Here is a 23,260-nt window from a genome sequence, read left to right on the forward strand (position 1 = left end):
CACACACTGTCACTACTGACACACACACACATACACACTCACACACAGAGTCACTACTGACACACACACACAGTCACTACTGACACACACACACACACAGAGTCACTACTGACACACACACACACAGTCACGACTGACCCACACACACACACACACAGTCACTACTGACACACACACACAGTCACTACTGACACACACACACACACACACTGTCACTACTGACACACACACACATACACACTCACACACAGAGTCACTACTGACACACACACACAGTCACTACTGACACACACACACACACAGTCACTACTGACACACACACACACACACACACAGTCACTACTGACACACACAGACACACAGTCACCACTGACACAGATTGTGTCACTTTGATTTGTTTGTGCTTCAGAGGACGTTTGTCTGTGGGACAATGAGGACAAGTCCTGCTGTCGTCTCCCAGAGGAAGGTAAGACACACCAGCAGAGAAATTGTCTTCTTTCATTTCTTCTTTTTGACTTTCTTCACTTGTGTGACATTTTTTGTTCAGAAGAGGCGACGTTGGGCAGAGACGCAGAGACGTGGGTGGTTTGAGGCGAAGAGTGAAACAGGAAAAGACTGCGTTGTGGAAGAGGACACCTTATAAGGTGAGATGTGAACGTCCCCGGAGACGTGACCAGGAAGACGTTACACACCCTCTGTCAATGACAGGTTCATCTCTTTCCCCTAACTTTATAAACGCAGACAGAGTGAGACCTCTTCATTTTAACTTCATAAACACAGACAGAGTGAGACTTTTTCATTTAACTCTCTAAACACAGACAGAGTGAGACCTCTTCATTTTAACTTCATAAACACAGACAGAGTGAGACCTCTTCATTTTAACTCTTTAAACACAGACAGAGTGAGACCTCTTCATTTTAACTTCATAAACACAGACAGAGTGAGACCTCTTCATTTTAACTTCATAAACACAGACAGAGTGAGACCTCTTCATTTTAACTCTTTAAAGACAGACAGAGTGAGACCTCTTCATTTTAACTTCATAAACACAGACAGAGTGAGACCTCTTCATTTTAACTTCATAAACACAGACAGAGTGAGACCTCTTCATTTTAACTTCATAAACACAGACAGAGTGAGACCTCTTCATTTTAACTTCATAAACACAGACAGAGTGAGACCTCTTCATTTTAACTCTTTAAACACAGACATAGTGAGACCTCTTCATTTTAACTTCATAAACACAGACAGAGTGAGACCTCTTCATTTTAACTTCCACTATCTCCCACATGTATCTTGTTCAGCCTGAGACTGAATGTTAGCGTCTCCATTATATCCTGAACCACTTTGATTCAGTCCTCGACTGTAGGAGAATATTTTACCAACCATTTCCTTGTGATTGCTTTTTTACTCGCTAGTAATAGGATATTATACATATATTTGTTTTCAGACCCCTTGACAGTGTCAATCAGTATTTTCATGACTTTCTCCATGTTCAATTGAATTTCTTTCCAATAATTTAAAATAACTGAGCAATGGTCACAGTGTTTCTCCCTCATAGAGATCACAATGTCTTATTAACCCTTTATCTGCCCACTGTTTAAATCTTGTATCCATCCTGTTTGGTAAAACATATCATATCCTATCATCTTAAGATCAGAATGGTTCTTTGGCCTTGTTTTCATTAACTACCTTGTGCCAAACTATGACATTTTTATCAACGGATTCATGTCTTTTAGAGGCAACAACCCACTGTCCCTGTAACTGCTTGTAGTGTGATATCACTAGATATCAGACATTCCATGTCTTTCCACTTGGCTTTGTAAGAGGGGAGATATTTACTCAAAGTTTTATCTGCACCGCTTGGTGGTCATTTTTAATATTGGGGAGAGAGAGAGACCTCCTTTGTCTTTTGGTAGTTAGAGAGTCTTATAGTGAATTCTTGGCCTCTTCCCCTTCCAGATACATCGGGATATTAATTAGTCTAATTCCTGAAATTTCCCCTTTGGAAGTTCAACTGGTATATTTTGGAACAGATATAATAATCTAGGAAGCACGTTCATTTTTATAGCTTCTATCCTCTGTCCTAATCCTAAAAAGGGCACTAGATTCTGTCTAAGGCTGATTTGATTTTGACAATCAGGGGGTCATAGTTATTCAGATGTTTGGGAATATTCACACCTAAGTACTTTATTGACTTTGATTCCCAACTCACTTTAGATTCCTCTCTAATGGATTGACTGGGGGAATAATTAAAAGTTAGAATTTGAGATTTGTTGGTGTTCAGTTTATAACCTGATAGTAGACCATACTCTCTCAGAGACAGAGAGGACAGAGACAGAGACAGTGAGGACAGAGACAGTGAGGACAACACGTCTCCTCTCAGCTCCACAACAACAACAACATTTATCTTGATTAATGGTTGATTCCACAAAAATAAGACTTTAAAGTTTCATGTCTGTGAAAACTCTCTGGACTCACTTTATTTGACCACAACAACAACAACAACATCAGTGTTTCTCCTCGTTGTGCGTCTCATGATAAAAACAGACTCATCTTCAACTTCACACTTTAAATAATAATAATAATAATAATAATAATAATAATAATAATAAATGTGCCTGTTAGCAAATAAAATCTACATAAAACAATAAAAGGACAGTTTAGGGTTTTTTTTAAACTGCCTCTGAGTCAGAGCTGAGTGCTGTCAGCGCCCCCTGCTGTTAACAACTTGGCACTAAACACATTTTATCCCCTAAACGAAACACTTGTGTAATAACATTTACATCAGTTTGAGTCTACGATGTTTTAAGAACAAGATGTATTTATCTCAGTGTTAGACAGACGTTTATAAACCACTCACTCTCCTACACCAAAGTCCATAGAGAAAACCAGTGATTTTAACATCACAGCACACAGGAGTTCACAGGAGTTGTTGATCAACTGCTGCCTCCATCACTTACTTACGATGACTGATTGTGTCAATTCGGCTTTGAAAAATCGTCATTCAGATTGACCTCAGTGACACAAAGTGACCACACGAGGCAGCAGAGAACCAGCAGCTCCTGTGTCTCCATGATCGAAAATCACTGGTTTTCTCTATGGGCTTTGGTGACGTTCATTTTTTTATTAGCAGAGCCTTTTGCTAAGTTGCTAAAATGCCTCAGGCTAGTTCTTGATGCTCAACCACGCGTAAAAAAAACCCCCAAAAAACCTGAACTGTCCCTTTAAATTCAGACAGGAACCAAAGCCGTGACAAACCACACCCACTTATTTCATGAATAGAAAAAGCTAGAAAAAAGAATCCCCCCCCCCGCAGAGTAAATCATTTTAAATTCATCACAAACAGTTTCCTGTTTCCTTCCTGGTCTCACCGTCCGTCTTCCTGTGTGTGGACGTCTCTGGTGGACCTGAAACCCGTGGGCAGCTTTTGTCAACGTGTCCCCGGGGACATCAGTGACGTCCCTGCTTCTTCTTAAAGATCTTGTCAAAGGCGTGTCTCCTCCTGGAGGAGCCGGACGCCTCGCTGTCCTCGCCGTCAGACGGGACGCAGAGGGAGCGCGTGGAGCTGGACGAGGCCAGGAAGGAGGTGGGACTTCCCCTCAGCTCCCCCAGGCTGGAGCTCTTCTCCAGACCTCCTGCTCCTGCTCCTGCTGCTCCTCCTCCTCCTCCTCCAAACCCAGAGCCAGGACCGTGAAGGGGGTTGAACCTGGACGACATGAGGAAGGGCTTCGGAGTGTACGGACCTCGTGATTCGCCAGGAGACAGAGGGAGGGAGGAGTCAGAGTCTGAGCGGCTCATCACGTCCCTGACGGAGAAGAGAATCAAGTCAGCAGGAGACGTTTGCCTCGAGTCGGAAATTCCAAGTTCCGACTGCAAACGGAATGCAGCATCCGTGTCAACATTCTGTACGCACAAACGCTAACGTCACTAAACTAGCTAAACTGATTAAATTAGTTAACTGTTGGCGTTACCGGTGGGTTTGCTAACTGTGAATTTAGCTTATTAGCATGCTAACACTTGCTAATTATCAAAGTAATTACATATTTTTCAAATTAGGCCATGTAGCTTTCTGTACGCACAAACGTGCTTCGAGCTGAATGCTAACATCACTAAATGAGATAAACTAAACTAGCATGAGTCGGGACCTGGTGACGACATCACACCCAAGTGCATGCTGGTTAAATTAGTTAACTGTTGGGTTTGCTAACTGGGAATTTAGCTTGCTAACACTTGCTAATTATTCAAGTAATGATGTATTTGTCAAAGTTAGCCCACGTTAGCTTTTAGCGAGCAGCAGTTAGCATGTTGTAGCAAACATGTCGGACATTTAGACAAAGATGAATTCTGTTAAACTTGTACAGAAAGTTTTTATCGTCTACATTCGAACTTTTCCAACTCACTTCCAACTTTTTTCTCTCTATTTCTGGTTTTACGCTGAAGTTACAGAAGCTAGTGTTTAGATTTAAGTCACAACAACGCTAGTTTTTGTCAACGACAAACCACAACCTTTGTGAAATAATGAATTAAAAATAAAAACAGGATAGTACAAATACACAGGCATAGGAGATTAAGGATGAAAAAAGGTATTTTGCGTAACACAAAAAAACAACGTAGCTACACGTCTACGGTTAAAAATGAAGCAGTAATTTCCGTACGACAGAAGTGCTTTTGGCAGTAAAAATGGCGGTGGCAGAAGTTTGGGAAAATTCCGAGTTCTGACTACATAATGGAATGCACCATTTGTTGTTATCCCATTGCGATAAAAAAAATATTTTCATTAAAGTCAGAAAACTCTTAAGTTCTCAAGCGTAAACTGAAACCGAACGACCATGATCGCGTTTTTTCCTCCCGATTGTTTTGTAAATAAAGCAGAGTTATTGTTATTGTTAAGCACACAAATTCAAACGTTACACGGTTAAATAAAAATCGCTATCTTTGCGGCGAATCGGAGTGGAGATACCCGAAGCTGCCGGAGCGACCGCGCCGGGTCTGCGGGGCCACAGCTCCCCCTGCAGGCGGGAGGCTGCACGATGCCTCCAGAGAGTGGAAGTAAGAAGATTGGAAGAGCAGAGCAGAGACACGAGTGGTGCCTTCAGCGTAGGAAGACGACGGAGGAGGAGGAGGAGGAGGAGGAGGAGGAGGAGGGCAGAAGGAGAAGGCGGGGAGGTGAGGAGAGGAGGCGGGGCCAAGGGAGGGGTGAGAGAGGGAGGAGGAGAGAGAGGGGGCGGGCACAGGGAGGAACTCCAGCTGGCCGATGGAGTGGCTGCGGCTCTGCCGCCCACTCGGTGGGCGGGCCGACGACAGGCCACACCCTTCTTGAGCAGGTAAGCCCCGCCCTTCAACCAACCTCTGAGAGCTGAACGTCAGACCGGGGTCTCCTCGCCTCTGTCGCAGGGGCGTCAGACTCTGAGCTGCAGGAGAGAGAGAGAGAGAAGGACTTTTATTTTGAAAAGCCAGAATCACAGTTTGTGGGTTAATGAAAGGAAAAGGTTAAAATAGTTCATTCATCGGCTTCAGCTTCAGCTTTTATTTTTATAGCTGTGAAAGACCTGTGAGGACATTAGTGAGGAGGAGGAGGAGGAAGAAGCAGGTGAGCCGACGTTAATGGTGGTGGTGACAGAGTGAAGAGAGGAGGAGGAGGAGGAGGAGCAGAGGAGGTGCGTGAGGAGTTCACTAATCTAATGTACGATATCTTTAAAAACAGGAAACTGACATTTATAAACCACTCACTCTCCCACACCAAACCTCAAAGAGAAAACCAGTGATTTTAGCTCACAGGGACACAGGAGCTGCTGGTCCTCTGCTGCCTCGTGTGGTCACTTTGTGTCACTGAGTTAAGTCTAAATTAAATATTTTAAAAGCCGAATTCACTAAAATCAGTCATTGTAAGTTAGTGATGGAGGCAGAAGTGGATCAACAACTCCTGTGAACTCCTGTGTCTCTGTGATGTTAAAATCACTGGTTTACTCTTTGGACTTTGGTGTGGGAGAGTGAGTGGTTTAAAAAGCGCTCCTTTAAAAATGAACCGTCAACAGTTCCTTATTTACACAAATAAATCTAAACTAGGAATCTATTTAAATGAATAACTCCTGACAGAGTGCAGAGGAGTGAACCAATGAGGGGGGTGGTGGGGGGAGGGAGGGGAGGGGCCAACCAGAGTGTTTCCATGGCGACTGTGTGTCTGCGATTCCACTCAGGGGCCAGAGGTCGCTCACTCGCCGGTCCATCTGCCATGCTGCGTCTGCAGGGAGAGCCAATCAGGAGAGAGATGCCCAAAAAAGACAACCAATGAGAGACCAGGGAGAGGTCAGGTGACTTCCCAAAGAAACAGCTGAGTCAAAGGACAGTTCCAGCAGTTATTTGTCTCGCGTTGATCTGAAAATAGTCCCTGCTAATGCACGTACTCTCCCTTTAATAGAAACAACTCAAGATATTTGTTTTAATTTAATTAGCTCGTTTCTCTGAAGTGACATTGAACGAACACTCTCCCACATCAAACCTCGTAGAGAAAACCAGTGATTTTAGCTCACAGGGACACAGGAGCTACTGGTCCTCTGCTGCCTCGTGTGGTCACTTTGTGTCACTGAGTTAAGTCTAAATTAAATATTTTGAAAGCCGAATTATACAAAATCAAACATTTGAACTTAGTGACGGAGGCAGCAGTGGATCAACAACTCCTGTGAACTCCTGTGTCTCTGTGATGTTAAAATCACTGGTTTTCTCTATGGGCTTTGGTGTGGGAGAGTGAGTGGTTTACAAACATCTGTTTCCAGTTACTCGGACCTATTTATTTGCTAAAATCCACTTCAAGACAAGTCTACGATATCTTAAGAACGTTAACGTCTTTATTTCACTGTTAGACAGACTTTAAAAACAGAAAACTGAAGTTTGTAAACCACTCACTCTCCCACACCAAAGCCCATAGAGAAAATCAGTGATTTTAGCTCACCGTGACACAGGAGCTGCTGGTCCTCTGCTGCCTCGTGTGGTCACTTTGTGTCACTGATTTAAGTCTAAATTAAATTTTTCAAAAGCCGAATTATACAAAATCAGTCATTGTAAGTTAGTGATGGAGGCAGCAGTGGATCAACAACTCCTGTGAACTCCTGTGTCTCTGTGATGTTAAAATCACTGGTTTTCTGTATGGACTTTGGTGCAGGAGAGTGAAGTCAACAGTAAAACTCCTTGAACCTTCAGGGTCCAGAAACAGAAGCGTCTGTCACTCACACTGCAGCGTCCCAGGAGACAGGATGTCCTCGTCCATGTCGTCCAGGTCGTCAGACAGGAGGAGGTGCTGAGGGGTCGGAGGTCGCAGGCCTAACATTGACGGGTCCAGGTTTAGTGCGGCGGCCAGAGCTCCCAGACCAGGATTATGGACCAAACAAAAACCCGTCATGGACTCAATCTGCTGCCAGCGGTGGAGCTTCTCCCTCAGCGCTGCCGTCACCTCAGCCAGTGCCTGTCTGCAGGGGGCAGAGACATGGGCGGAGCCTGACTTCATGACATTCATGAAATGGAAAGGATGTATCCAGCAAAGTTCAAAGGTCACTCACTTGGCCGATAGGATCTTATGGTCGACGTCGTCCAGTGACGAACTGTGAGCCACATGGAATGTTCCAAACAGAGAACTCTTCTTCTTCTTGATCTTCTCTGCCTGGAAGCATCAAAATCATCATCATCATCATCATCATCATCATCATCATCATCATCATCATCTTCATCATCTTCATCATCATCACCATCTTCATCATCATCTTCATCATCATCATCATCATCTTCATCATCAACATCTTTATCATCTTCATGAACGTCATTATCATCTTCATGAAGGTCATTATCATCTTCATCATCATCACCATCATCTTCATCATCTTTATCATCTTCATGAACGTCATCATCATATGTCTCTCATGTGTCTCACCCCGTCTCTGGCCTGCAGCAGTTGTCTCTCATATGTCTCATGTGTGTCTCATGTCTCTCATGTGTCTCATGTGTCTCATGTGTCTCACCCCCTCTCTGGCCTGCAGCAGTTGTCTCTCAGCGCCCTGTTTCTTGATGTTATAATACTGGACTTCGATCTCGTGCGTCAGCTGCAGCCATTTCTGCAGAGACTCTGGAGGACACCACAGAGGAAGAGTCTCCAAGTCCTTTTCTGCCTGTTTGAGAGCTGAGCGCACCTGAGACACACACACAGACACACACATGCACACACACACACGCAGAGAGACACACACACACACACACACGGAGACACACACACACAAATCAAACAAGGCAATCAGAGACTTCACCACATTCACGTAACAACCCTCTGGCACCCTCTGTTGGTCATTGTTGGCTAAAACAGACTCCTCCCCCCTCCTCACCCGCTCCTCCTCTCCTCTCCTCACCTGCTCCAGCTCCTCCTCTGCATACTTCTGGCGGCTCCTCTGGTTCTCAGTACCAGCTCTGAGCTGCTGGAGGCGCTGCGCCTCCTGTTTGGCAGAGGTGATTTCTTTCCTCAGCTCCTGCTCCACCTTCACCTTCTCCACCTGAACACAGCGCTGCTGCTCCTGAGCCTGCTGCAGCCTGCACACACACACACACACACAGGGTTAGACATGCTGCCAGCAGGGGGCGATGTGACTCACACACACTCTCACACTCACTCACACACACACACACACTCTCACACTCACTCACACACACACACACACACACACACACACACACACACATTCTTGTACTTGCTGCATACTGAGGACCAGCATTTCCACTTTATAAATCAACACAATTACAAATATCTACTTCATGAACGACATCTACAAAGAACTACTGGTTGCAGTACCATAAAATGTCTGCAGGTGGAGCCCCAGAGCAGAAAGGACTGGAAGATTTGACCAAAGATTTTTGGTCCAAAATTTGACAAAACCATCATACTATACTATGTCGTCCAAAATTTGAAAAAATCTTTGACAAAAATTTTTTGGTCCAAAATTTGACAAATACTCATACTATACTCTTTCGTCCAAAATTTAAAAAGAAAATTTGACCAAAAATGTTTGGTCAAAAATTTGACAAAAACATCATACTATACTATGTCGTTCAAAATTTGAAAAAAAAAATTGACCCAAAATGTTTAGTCCAAAATTTGAAAAAAAACGTCATACTATACTATGTCGTCCAAAATTTGAAAAAATCTTTGACAAAAATTTTTTGGTCCAAAATTTGACAAATACTCATACTATACTATGTCGTCCAAAATTTAAAAAGAAAATTTGACCAAAAATGTTTGGTCCAAAATTTGACAAAAACATCATACTATACTATGTCGTTCAAAATTTGAAAAAAAAAATTGACCCAAAATGTTTAGTCCAAAATTTGAAAAAAAACGTCATACTATACTATGTTGACCAACATTTTTTAAAAAACATTTGGCCCAAAATTTTTGGTCCAAAATTTCTGGTCCAAAATTTTTAGTCCAAAATTTGACAAAACCATCATACTATACTATGTCGTCCAAAATTTGAAAAAATCTTTGACAAAAATTTTTTGGTCCAAAATTTGACAAGTACTCATACTATACTCTGTTGTCCAAAATTTAAAAAAGAAAATTTGACCAAAAATGTTTGGTCCAAAATTTGACAAAAACATCATACTATACTATGTCGTTCAAAATTTGAAAAAAAAAATTGACCCAAAATGTTTAGTCCAAAATTTGAAAAAAAACGTCATACTATACTATGTCGACCAACATTTTTTAAAAAACATTTGACCCAAAATTTTTGGTCCAAAATTTCTGGTCCAAAATTTTTAGTCCAAAATTTGACAAAAACGTCATACTATACTATGTCGTCCAAAATTTGAAAAAATCTTTGACAAAAATTTTTTGGTCCAAAATTTGACAAATACTCATACTATACTATGTCGTCCAAAATTTAAAAAGAAAATTTGACCAAAAATGTTTGGTCCAAAATTTGACAAAAACATCATACTATACTATGTCGTTCAAAATTTGAAAAAAAAAATTGACCCAAAATGTTTAGTCCAAAATTTGAAAAAAAACGTCATACTATACTATGTTGACCAACATTTTTTAAAAAACATTTGGCCCAAAATTTTTGGTCCAAAATTTCTGGTCCAAAATTTTTAGTCCAAAATTTGACAAAAACGTCATACTATACTATGTCGTCCAAAATTTGAAAAAATCTTTGACAAAAAATTTTTGGTCCAAAATTTGACAAAAACATCATACTATACTATGTCGTTCAAAATTTGAAAAAAAAAATTGACCCAAAATGTTTAGTCCAAAATTTGAAAAAAAACGTCATACTATACTATGTCGACCAACATTTTTAAAAAACATTTGACAAAAATGTTTTGGTCCAAAATTTGACAAAAACGTCATACTATACTATGTCGACCAACATTTTTAAAAAACATTTGACCCAAAATTTTTGGTCCAAAATTTTTGGTCCAAAATCTTTAGTCCACAATTTGACAAAAACGTCATACTATACTATGTCGTCCAAAATTTGAAAAAATCTTTGACAAAAATTTTTTGGTCCAAAATTTGACAAGTACTCATACTATACTCTGTTGTCCAAAATTTAAAAAAGAAAATTTGACCAAAAATGTTTGGTCCAAAATTTGACAAAAACATCATACTATACTATGTCGTTCAAAATTTGAAAAAAAAAATTGACCCAAAATGTTTAGTCCAAAATTTGAAAAAAAACGTCATACTATACTATGTCGACCAACATTTTTTAAAAAACATTTGACCCAAAATTTTTGGTCCAAAATTTCTGGTCCAAAATTTTTAGTCCAAAATTTGACAAAAACGTCATACTATACTATGTCGTCCAAAATTTGAAAAAATCTTTGACAAAAATTTTTTGGTCCAAAATTTGACAAGTACTCATACTATACTCTGTTGTCCAAAATTTAAAAAAGAAAATTTGACCAAAAATGTTTGGTCCAAAATTTGACAAAAACATCATACTATACTATGTCGTTCAAAATTTGAAAAAAAAAATTGACCCAAAATGTTTAGTCCAAAATTTGAAAAAAAACGTCATACTATACTATGTCGACCAACATTTTTTAAAAAACATTTGGCCCAAAATTTTTGGTCCAAAATTTCTGGTCCAAAATTTTTAGTCCAAAATTTGACAAAAACGTCATACTATACTATGTCGTCCAAAATTTGAAAAAATCTTTGACAAAAAATTTTTGGTCCAAAATTTGACAAAAACATCATACTATACTATGTCGTTCAAAATTTGAAAAAAAAAATTGACCCAAAATGTTTAGTCCAAAATTTGAAAAAAAACGTCATACTATACTATGTCGACCAACATTTTTAAAAAACATTTGACAAAAATGTTTTGGTCCAAAATTTGACAAAAACGTCATACTATACTATGTCGACCAACATTTTTAAAAAACATTTGACCCAAAATTTTTGGTCCAAAATTTTTGGTCCAAAATCTTTAGTCCACAATTTGACAAAAACGTCATACTATACTATGTCGTCCAAAATTTGAAAAAATCTTTGACAAAAATTTTTTGGTCCAAAATTTGACAAATACTCATACTATACTATGTCGTCCAAAATTTAAAAAGAAAATTTGACCAAAAATGTTTGGTCCAAAATTTGACAAAAACATCATACTATACTATGTCGTTCAAAATTTGAAAAAAAAAATTGACCCCAAAATGTTTAGTACAAAATTTGAAAAAAAACGTCATACTATACTATGTTGACCAACATTTTTTAAAAAACATTTGGCCCAAAATTTTTGGTCCAAAATTTCTGGTCCAAAATTTTTAGTCAAAAATTTGAAAAAAAACATCATACTATACTATGTTGACCAACATTTTTTAAAAAACATTTGGCCCAAAATTTCTGGTCCAAAATTTTTAGTCCAAAATTTGACAAAACCATCATACTATACTATGTCGTCCAAAATTTGGAAAAATCTTAGACAAAATTTTTTTGGTCCAAAATTTGACAAATACTCATACTATACTTTGTCGTTCAAAATTTGAAAAAAAAATTGACCAGAAATGTTTAGTCCAAAATTTGAAAAAAAACGTCATACTATACTATGTCGACCAACATTTTTTAAAAAACATTTGACCCAAAATTTTTGGTCCAAAATTTCTGGTCCAAAATTTTTAGTCCAAAATTTGACAAAACCATCATACTATACTATGTCGTCCAATATTTTAAAAACCTTTGACAAAAATTTTTTGGTCCAAATTTTGACAAATACTCATACTATACTATGTCGTCCAAAATTTAAAAAGAAAATTTGACCAAAAATGTTTGGTCCAAAATTTGACAAAAACGTCATACTATACTATGTCGTTCAAAATTTGAAAAAATCTTTGACAAAAAATGTTTGGTCCAAAATTTTATAGCAACCTAAGGAAGTGATTTCAATGAAAATAAAGTGAGGACCGGCCAAAATGTCCTCACTTCGTAAAAATGACCTCACTTTGTTGGTTAAAAACCCTCACTGGTCCTCAGTATGCTGCAAGTACAAGAACACACACATACACACACACACACACACACACACACTCAAAACTACTGTTGATGAAACTCTCTGTTACAATGGTTACTGCTGTACTGTGTGTGTGTGTGTGTGTCACATCGCCCCCTGCTGGCAGCATGTTTGACCCTGTGTGTGTGTGTGTGAGTCACATCGCCCCCTGCTGGCAGCATGTTTGACCCTGTGTGTGTGTGTGTGAGTCACATCGCCCCCTGCTGGCAGCATGTTTGACCCTGTGTCTCTCTCTGTGTGTGTGTGTCTGTGTGTGCGTATGTGTTTGTGCGTCTGTGTGCGTGCAAGTATGTGTTTGTGCGTGTGTCTCTGTGTTTGTGCACGTGTGTGTGTCTCTGTGTGTGTGTGCATGCGTGTGTGTGTGTGTCTCTGTGTGTGTGTGTGTGCGTATCTCTGTGTTTGTGTGCGTGTGTGTCTCTGTGTCTCTCTCTGTGTGTGTGCGTGTGTGTGTGTGTGTGTGACAGAGACACAGAGCAGAAGAGTGAGCAGCTGGATATTCTTTGTCCATATAAGGACTTTAAACACAGCACAGAGTGAGGAAACACACACACACAAGCACACACACACACAAGCACACAGACACACACAAGCACACACACAGACACACACACAGACACACACAGATGAGTTATTTCCCGTTTAAAGGTTAATTAACATAATTATAACAATTCACTTTCTCACATGTGAACAGTTGACGACTTATGAGTACTGTAGTACTACGGAGTACTACAGTACTACAACACAGAGTACTGCAGTACTACAACACTGAGAGTACTACAGTACTATAACACTCAGATTACTACAACACTGACAGTACTGCAGTACTACAATACTACACTGACAATACTACAGTACTACAAAGACCAAAGCAAACTAAAATAAAACCAGACTAAACTAAAGCAAACTAAACTAAAATAAAGCAAAGCAAACTAAACTAAACTAGACTAAACTAAAGCAAACTAAACTAAACTAAAGCAAACTAAACTAAACCAGACTAAACTAAAGCAAACTAACTAGAGATGCACCGATTGCTCGTCCAGTGACCAGAACCCCAGTCAGTGAGCGGCCGGTCAGTCAGAAATATTCAGGTTTTAATAAGCCGATCAAATGCACGCGCATCGTGCAGCATCAGCGACACACGTGCACGCAGCTACAGCACATGTAGTAGAGTTAGGGCTGAGCTGTAAACCTGTTCACACAGTATACCGACATTAGACGACTTTTTAATATACCACCATACCGGTGTATTTGATTACACAACATCGGAGTGGGCGCTCTGCATGTAAACGTTTCATTAATGTTTATATATTTGTTTCTGTCATATTTGGGACAAGAGTCAGGACCTTAAATCACTTGCACAAAACATTTGATCAGCATTTGTTTGTCATTTAAACCTGTGTGAGCAGAGAGAGAGAGAGTGAGAGAGAGAGAGTGAGGTCTGCTCTCTTAGTCATTAGTTCATTTACTTATTTTTGTGTAGGTTATATGTTGTGAAATATGTTTAACCTTAAATAAACTACATCTACAGGTAGTTATGTCTGGTTGTATTAGTTTGTCCTGTTATTGACGTCATGTCTCGTCTGTCATCACCTGACAGTCTGGCTGATTTAAAGCCTTCAAACTCACCTCATTATTTAGTTCTATTTTATCGAGTTTATCTGTTCAAAAAAGTAACACATTAAGTTATTAAGTTCCATGGCAGCATGTCCCAATGTATCATGAGTATTGATTTTGTATTTTATATCATTATGTATACTTTATACTTCGTTTTTGTATTTTTAATTGGATATTGGATGTGAACTGATTGTATGACTATGTTAAAATGTTCTATTAAAGAAAAGATGCAAAAATAAATATCTTTCTGTTTGCTGTAAAGTGCTTTAAAAAAATTGAAATCGGAATCGGCTGAAATCAGTATCGGCAGGTCTGGAAAAATCAGAATCGGCCCCAAAAATGGCAATCAGTGCATCCCTAAAACAAACTAAACTAAACCAAAGCAAACTAAACTAAACTAAACCAGACTAAACTACAGCAAACAAACTAAACTAAACCAAAGCAAACTAAACTAAACCAGACTAAACTAAAGCAAACAAACTAAACTAGACCAAAGCAAACTAAACTAAACTAAACCAGACTAAACTAAAGCAAACAAACTAAACTAGACCAAAGCAAACTAAACTAAACTAAACCAGACTAAACTAAAGCAAACAAACTAAACTAAACTAAACCAAAGCAAACTAAACGAAACCAACCTCATCTAAACAAAACCAAACCAAAGCAAATTAAACTAAATCAAACCAAAGCAAACTAAACTAATCTTGACTAAACTAATCCAAACAAACTAAAGTAAACCAAACCAAACTAAACTGAACTAAACCGTTCCACTCAGTAGAAAACCAGGCTTTTGACTTTTTGTCGGATTTAATTGTGAAAAGCCGACACAAATAGGAAGCAGCAGTGTGTCCATGTGGCCTCCTGGACACTAGAGGGCGCTGTGTGTGGTACTGACTTCTCCTGCATGTGCAGCATGCTCTGCTCAGCTCTCTGTAAACTCTCCAGATCCTTCATCAGCTTCTCCAGGTCGTCTCTGGACCTGCGCGTCTGAACGTACGCAAAACAACAGCCGCACAGCGCCATGGCAACGGACACGCCCACAACCAGGTCCTTCCACCGGCTCTGACCACCTGAACACACACACACAGAGACACACAGAGACACACACAGAGACACACACAGACAGACACACACACACATTTATATCAAAGAATCAGGTCACAATGTAAAAAAACGTCAAATATACGTATGATATTTAAAAAAAAAAAAATAATTAAAATACGTATGTACGTGAACACATGAACATGTAAGAACACGTATGAACACATGAACACGTATGAATACATGAACACGTACGAACACATGAACACGTACGAACACATGAACATGTATGAACACATGAACAAGTATGAACAAGTATGAACAAGTATGAACACGTATGAACACACATGAACATGTATGAACACACATGAACATGTATGAACACACATGAACACACATGAACACGTATGAACACATGAACACGTACGAACACATGAACACATATGAACATGTATGAACACGTATGAACACATGAACATGTACGAAAACATGAACAAGTATGAACACACATGAACAAGTATGAACACATGAACACGTATGAATGCATTAACACGTATGAACACATGAACATGTATGAACGCATGAACACGTATGAACACATGAACATGAACACGTATGAACACATGAACACGTATGAACGCATTAACACGTATGAACACATGAACATGTATGAACGCATGAACACGTATGAACACATGAACATGTATGAACACATGAACACGAACACGTTTGAACACGTATGAACACATGAACAAGAACACGTTTGAACACATGAACACGAACACGTATGAACACATGAACGTGTATGAACACATGAACATGTATGAACACATGAACACGTTTGAACACGTATGAACACATGAACATGAACACATGAACACACCTGGAGGAGGACCAAACAGAATGATGTCCAGAGCTTTGAGCTGAAGCTTCTGACCATGACTTCTGTCCAAGATCTTCAACAGCAGAACAGTGAGAGTGGTGTTCTTCACTGCTAACCTGAACACACACACACACACACACACACAAACTGAGACAGACTTTTCCACTTTTATAAACCGCTCACTCTCCCACACCAAAGGCCATATAGAAAACCAGTGATTTTAACATCACAGCACACAGGAGTTCACAGAAGTTGTTGATCCACTGCTGCCTCCATCACTAACTGACAATGACTGATTTTGTCAAATTCGGCTTTTAAAATAATTAATTTAGACTTAACTCAGTGACACAAAGTGACCACACGAGGCAGCAGAGGACCAGCAGCTCCTGTGTCCCTGTGAGCTAAAATTACTGTTTTTTTCTATGAGGTTTGGTGTGGTTACTAACGTCACCTGGGTAAAGCTTTCCCATCCAGCTGGAGTTTGCGGAAGTTTTCCATGTACTGAGGAAGCTCCACACTGACGAGCAGCCAGTCCTCCACCTGCTCCACCGTCCAGTTATACACTGCACACACACACACACACACACACACACACACACACACACACACACACACACACAGTCAGCTGATCGTCCATGTAAACAAATGTCTCTGTGTCCTTCACCACCTTCAGAGCTCGTCCAGGCGTCCCACATGTCCTCCACACTGATGTGAAGGTCTGCACGGTGGAAGCTGCTGTGTTTCGATTTGGGGTCGTGAGACATCAGGTCCTCCCTGAGAAACTGATGAAGACACAAAGACACAGACACAGAGACACAGAGACACAGAGACACAGAGACACAAAGACACAGACAGAGACAAAGACACAAAGACACAAAGACACAGAGACACAAAGACACAGACAGAGACACAAAGACACAGAGATACAAAGACAAAAAGACACGAAGACACAGAGACACAGACACAAAGACCCAGACACACAAAGACACAAAGACACAGACACACAAAGACAGACACACAAAGACACAGACAGAGACACAGACAGAGACACAAAGACACAAAGACAGAGAGAGAAGTTTGTGATTTTAACCGCCATTTCAACGTAAACTCGTCATTTTTTATTATTTTTTGACGTGGTCGTCTTCTCACCCCGTCCGTCTCCGTCGTGTCCACTGTCCCGTCGGCGTCGTCGTCCATCAGTTTGTGGACGCTGCAGATGGACTCGAAGCTCAGGAGAGCGTTTTCATCGTGACACAGCGGCGGATCTATGGCGCACAGATCTGCGAGACAGGAAGTTAGCATTCTTTACGCACATTTGAAAAAACAACAACATAGTTTTGTGTGAAAAATAATTAATTTCACGCGTTCATAATAAGTCATGATGCTGCTGCTCCCCCTTGTGGCACATTACAAAAAAAACATCACATAAAACGATTTTTTAAGCCGAACGTTACGTGATCCAAACTTTACGTGACTGTAAAGTTACATAACCCGAAAGACACACAATCCAAAAGTTTACGTGGCTAGACATTTTCGCTACTCGAACGTTACGCGACCCAAACTTTATATTATCTTTAATTACGTGACTACCCAAACTTTACGTAACTGGAAAGTGAGGGAGATTTAAACAGGTGTAGCGTTCTTTACGCAAATTATTTTTTTTTACATAGTTTTGTGTTCATAATAAGTCGTGATCTTCATTCGTTTTTTTTTTTTTACAATAAAATAAATTCACAAACAATTAAAAAACTGCCGGTGCTTTTCAATCGGGATGTTATCGTACGTTGTATCAGAGGTAAATGATCGTTATCGTACGTTGTCTCAGAGGTAAACGATCACTATCGTACGTTGTCTCAGAGGTAAACAATCGCTATCGTACGTTGTCTCAGAGGTAAACAATCGCTATCGTACATTGTCTCGAGTTAAACGATCGCTATCGTACGTTGTCTCAGAGGTAAACAATCGCTATCGTACGTTGTATCAGAGGTAAGCGATCGTTATCGTGCATTGAATCAGAGGTAAGCGATCGTTATCGTACGTTGTCTCAGAGATAAACACTTGTTATCGTACATTTTCCCAGAGGTAAACGATGGTTATCGTACGTTGTCTCAGAGGTAAACGATCGTTATCGTACGTTGTCTCAGAGGTAAACGATCGCTATCGTACGTTGTCTCAGAGGTAAACGATCGCTATCGTACGTTGTCTCAGAGGTAAACGATCGTTATCGTAAGTTGTCCCAGAGGTAAACGATCAAACATCAGCGGCCGAACATTGTTTTTCTCATGTTCATGTTTGTTTAACACGATTTTCTGGTTCCACACGTATTTGAATATTTGTCTCTGAACAAACGTTGTCTGCTGCCCGAGGCCACGACATTGTTGCTCTGTTTTCTCCTCCCCCGCGGGACCCTGAACGCCTCGCAGGACCCTGAATGCCTCGCAGGACCCTGAACGCCTCGCAGGACCCTGAACGCCTCGCAGGACCCTGAATGCATCACGGGACAGAGGCTCATCAACACAAAGACATAATTTCTTTGCAATCCAAACTTGAACACAGAAAAAGTTCGGAAAGTTACATGACCAAAAAAAAAATTACCCTACCCAAAAGCGATCCGAACTTTATGTGACTGGAAAGTCACACAATCCCAAAGTTACATGACGAGACACTTACGCTTACCAAAAGTTATGCAACCGGAACGTTAAGCTATCCGAAATTTACATGACTGGAAAGTCACGCAACCCGAAAGTCACAGAATCCAAAACTTACATGACCCGAAAGTTACGTGACCCAAAAGTTACGTCACCCGAAAGTTACGTGACTAGACACTTGCGCTACCCAAAATTTAATGACCCGAACTTGACGTGAATGGAAGGTTACGCAATCCAAAATTCACACAATCCGAAAGTTACATGACCCGTAAATTACGCAACTTGAAGGTTACGCGGCTTTAAAGTTACGTGACTGGAGAGTTATGCGACCCAAAAGTTACACAACCCGAACGTTACCCGATCCGAACTTTACGTGACTGTAAAGTTACACAACTCGAACGTTACGTGACGAGACACTTACGCTACCAAAAAGTTGAGCGATCTTAACTTTACGTGACTGGAAAGTTACGCAACCCAAAAGTCATGTGACGTATTTATTTTAATTTTCACGGTAATTCACGTAGTCCTGTTGATAAAACTGCCGTCGCTAACCATCGCTAACCCCAGATACGTTTGTGTCTGGCACCACAAAAACAAACCTGCTGAGTAGGTGTTAGCTTAGCTGTTAGCTCTTGTGTGTGTGTGTCCTGAAGCAGTTTTAAAACTGCTGCTTTTGTCAACACTTTGTTTGTTTATGGTTTCTCTGTTTGTTTTTTTTACGACCACTTCCTGTTTGAAGCTGTCGAAGTTCAAAAAACACAACGTGGTTTCAAACAGAAGCGCTAACGAGGGCTAGCTTAGGAAATGTGTTCTGTCTGTGTGTGTGAGTGTCTGTGTGTGTCTGCGTGTGTGTGTGTCAGGATTAAACATCAGCAGCTGTGACGACAAAAATACTCGTATAATAGAATTAAAACTGAGACGAAGGTCGAGTCAAAGTCACGGCTCAGAGGACAAAACCAGGACGTCCAGGTTCAGACCCCGTCTCTCGTCTCTGTCCATAAACATATATATATATACGTATATATATATATGTGTGTAAAAAATGGACACACGTCGACCAATCACAGGAGTCGATCCTCCACTTCCTGAACATGATGAGGTGGAGTGGGCGGAGCTAACACACACTATTTCTGACACCACACTTCCTACTACAGCGCTGCATACAGGAAGTTGTGGTGAGATGCTTCGCTTCGCTGGTGACACACACACACACACACGCACACGCACACGCACACGCACACACACAGACCTCCGCTCACAGGCTAAACAAAGCCTCGTCCTTAAACAATGAGGTTCTGCCTCATTAGGACCAGGTTTTGGTCGCCACAAGGACTACTGGTCTTGACAAGATCAGTGTTTATGACAAACAACACACACACACACACACACACACACACACACACACACACACACACACACACACACTCAATCTAGTATAATTTAACATTAACCTTAAAGGTAATAGTTGAGGTTTTTTTTTCCCACACCAAACCCCATAGAGAAAACCAATGATTTTAACATCACAGGGACACAGGAGCTGCTGGTCCTCTGCTGCCTCGTGTGGTCACTTTGTGTCACTGAGTTAAGTCTAAATATAATATTTTAAAAGCTGAATTATACAAAATCAGACATTGTAAGTTAGTGATGGAGGCAGCAGTGGATCAACAACTCCTGTGAACTCCTGTGTGCTGTGAGGTTAAAATCACTGGTTTACTCTATGGACTTTGGTGTGGGAGAGTGAGTGACTTTGGTGTGGGAGAGTGAGTGGTTTACAAACTTCAGGAAAACACAGATTTTAGCCTCTAAACAAAGTACTTACCAAATAAAATCGGCATCAATTTAAGGCTACGTTACGTTATGAACGTGTTCACGTCTTTATCTTCACTGTTAGACAGACTTTTCCTTTTTGTAAACCACTCACTCTCCCACACCAAAGCCCATAGAGAAAACCAGTGATTTTAACATCACAGCACACAGGAGTTCACAGGAGTTGTTGATCCACTGCTGCCTCCATCACTAACTTACAATGTCTTATTTTGTCAATTCGGCTTTTAAAAATCTTCATTCAGATTAACTTCAGTGACACAAAGTGACCACAGGAGGCAGCAGAGGACCAGCAGCTCCTGTGTCCCTGTGAGCTAAAATCACTGGTTTTCTCTATGAGGTTTGGTGTGGCAGAGAAAACCCTAACTATCCCTTTACCATGAGCTCAGTTTGGTATAAAAAAAGGAAGTAGAAGGAAAACCTGAACACAAGGTGTATTTACCTGAGGCTGTGTTACCGTTGGAAACCAGGTGGGCGTGGCCACTGCCGTCCAATCCACTGAGAGCGGCAACACGCGCGGTCATCGCCGCGCACACGAGCCACACACACACGCGCTCCATGTCTGAGGACGGAAAAAACACACGGTCAGACGTAATTTTAAAATAAAAGCATCACGTCTGGTGGTGCTTTTACGGAAAAAAACCACAAAGCTAAAACATAAAGTTTCATACAAATTGCAATGACGTAACATGAATGACGTTGACATTTTTAAAAATAATTAAAGAATCTTGAACGTAAACATTACGATATATTTATACATATTTTAGTATTCTTCAGCGTAAATGGGCGGGGCCTTCTGTCCGCAATCTTCATTCATTTGTTTCGTATCGGAAAGTTTACCAAGATATTTGACGAAGCACTGCAAAAAAAAAAAGTAAACGCGTTCAAGAGTTCGCAAACATTTAAAGAGCGAAATCACGGGCCAAAATTTAAAACTGAACAAAGCCGCGGGCCAAGGTTGAACAAATTAACCTTTTAATAGGGACCCAAACAAGTTTTGCATTGAATATTGAACAAGCAAGGGTTATATAACTTTATAGTGACATGCAAAATCGAGTTTCAAATAATAATAATAATAATTAAAAAATATCAATGGCATATCAAATAAAATTTAAATAAAAATTGAATGCACCCTAAATACAGGATAAGTGGTAGATAATGGATGGATAAAAATGTAATGCCTCTTTTCTATTTGCAGCCTTCTGAGGTAAATATCAAAATAAACTTTTTCCACAGGCTAATAATACATTTGAAAATAAAATAACAATAATGAATGAATCAAACATTCAAGCCTTGAAGTAGCAAGAGAAAGTGCATGAATAAAACGTTAATTATTGCTCAGTTTGCTACACTGATTTGCTTTAACACTGAATATGGAACAAGCAACGCTTATATAACTTAATAGTGCAAAATCAACTTTCAAAAAACAAAAACGAAAAAACGTCAATGGCATATTAAATAAAATTTAAATAAAAAATTGAATGCCTCTTTTCTATTTGCAGCCTTCTGAGGTAAATATCAACATTAACTTTTTCCACAAGCTAATAAATTTGAAAATAAAATAACAATGAATAAATCAACCATTCAGGCCTTTTTACTGCTCAGTTTGCGACACACTGATCTAATCTGATGTGCCCGAGACAGATACCTGGCATCTTTTCTTGGATGCTAGTTCATAAATGTCGGGGTTCAGGCTTTGAGCTGAGGTAACCTTCATTATCGAACGAAGGTGTTCATCAGTCAGACGTATCCTGTGAGACGTTTTCGTCATCTTCATTGAGGAGAAAAGTTGCTCACATAGATAAGTGTATAATAATACCGGTGGGCCAGCTCTAATGTTAATTTGATATTGCCTCAAGGGCCAAATGAAATTACACGGCGGGCCAAATTTGGCTCGCGGGCCAGAGTTTGACACCCATGACGTAGACACTTACACTAACCGAAAGTTATGCAACCCAAACGTTGCGCGATCCAAAAATTACGTGACCTGAAAGTCACGCGACTCGAAAGTTATGCGAGTCGAACGTTACGCGATCCAAACGTTACGTGACTGGAAACTTACGCAAACCCGAAAGTTACGCAACTCGAAAGTACGGATTCTGTGAGTTCCTGTCTGCTAGAACTCGGAAATCCCGGAAAAGTCGCTGAATTATTTTCGTTCACTGGCGTGACATCAATCTACAGTCATTTCATTCAACACGAAGAAAACGTACGTCGCAACACCACGAGATAACAACACTGCGAGTTTAGGGTCGCGTTTTTTCATTTTATTTTGAAATAAGAATTAATGGTTCCTGTGAGTTCCCGTCTGAGAACTCGGAAATCCCAAAAATCCGAAAGTGACGTGACTACGTAGACACTTACACTAACCCGAAAGTTACGCAACCCAACATTATGCGATTCAAAAGTTACGTGACCTGAGATCACGCGACTTCAAAATTTATGTGACCCAAACTTTGCGTGACTGGAAAGTTACGCAATCCAAAAGTTACGTGTCCTACGTAGACACTTTACCTAAAGTTACGCAACCCGAACGTTACGCGATCCAAACTTTACGTGAATGGAAAGTTACGCAACCCAAACGTTATGTGACCTGAAAGTCACGCGACTCGAAATTACGGATTCTGTGAATTCCTGTCTGAGAACTCGGAAATCCCGAAAAGGTCGCTGAATTATTTTTCGGTCACTGGCGT

General features: G+C 40.2%; 1 protein-coding gene across 1 annotated transcript in view; it reads right to left on the minus strand.

Annotated features, from left to right (window-relative positions):
- stim1b (stromal interaction molecule 1b) overlaps positions 1–23,260 on the minus strand; it is a gene marked incomplete at both ends in the record, with an annotated part of 37,841 nt that overhangs the window by 14,208 nt on the left and 373 nt on the right. Inside the window, 13 exons of the mRNA XM_083889707.1 lie at positions 5,366–5,414; positions 6,158–6,244; positions 7,231–7,466; positions 7,557–7,657; positions 8,013–8,180; positions 8,394–8,571; positions 15,067–15,241; positions 16,096–16,211; positions 16,547–16,658; positions 16,763–16,877; positions 17,245–17,375; positions 18,445–18,579; positions 21,010–21,129. Coding sequence (XP_083745833.1) covers positions 5,366–5,414; positions 6,158–6,244; positions 7,231–7,466; positions 7,557–7,657; positions 8,013–8,180; positions 8,394–8,571; positions 15,067–15,241; positions 16,096–16,211; positions 16,547–16,658; positions 16,763–16,877; positions 17,245–17,375; positions 18,445–18,579; positions 21,010–21,129 — 1,723 coding nt within the window. The remainder of the gene's footprint in view (positions 1–5,365; positions 5,415–6,157; positions 6,245–7,230; positions 7,467–7,556; positions 7,658–8,012; positions 8,181–8,393; positions 8,572–15,066; positions 15,242–16,095; positions 16,212–16,546; positions 16,659–16,762; positions 16,878–17,244; positions 17,376–18,444; positions 18,580–21,009; positions 21,130–23,260) is intronic.

This window comes from Microchirus variegatus, assembly GCF_963457635.1.
Source record: "Microchirus variegatus genome assembly, chromosome: 5".
NCBI lineage: Eukaryota > Metazoa > Chordata > Actinopteri > Pleuronectiformes > Soleidae > Microchirus > Microchirus variegatus.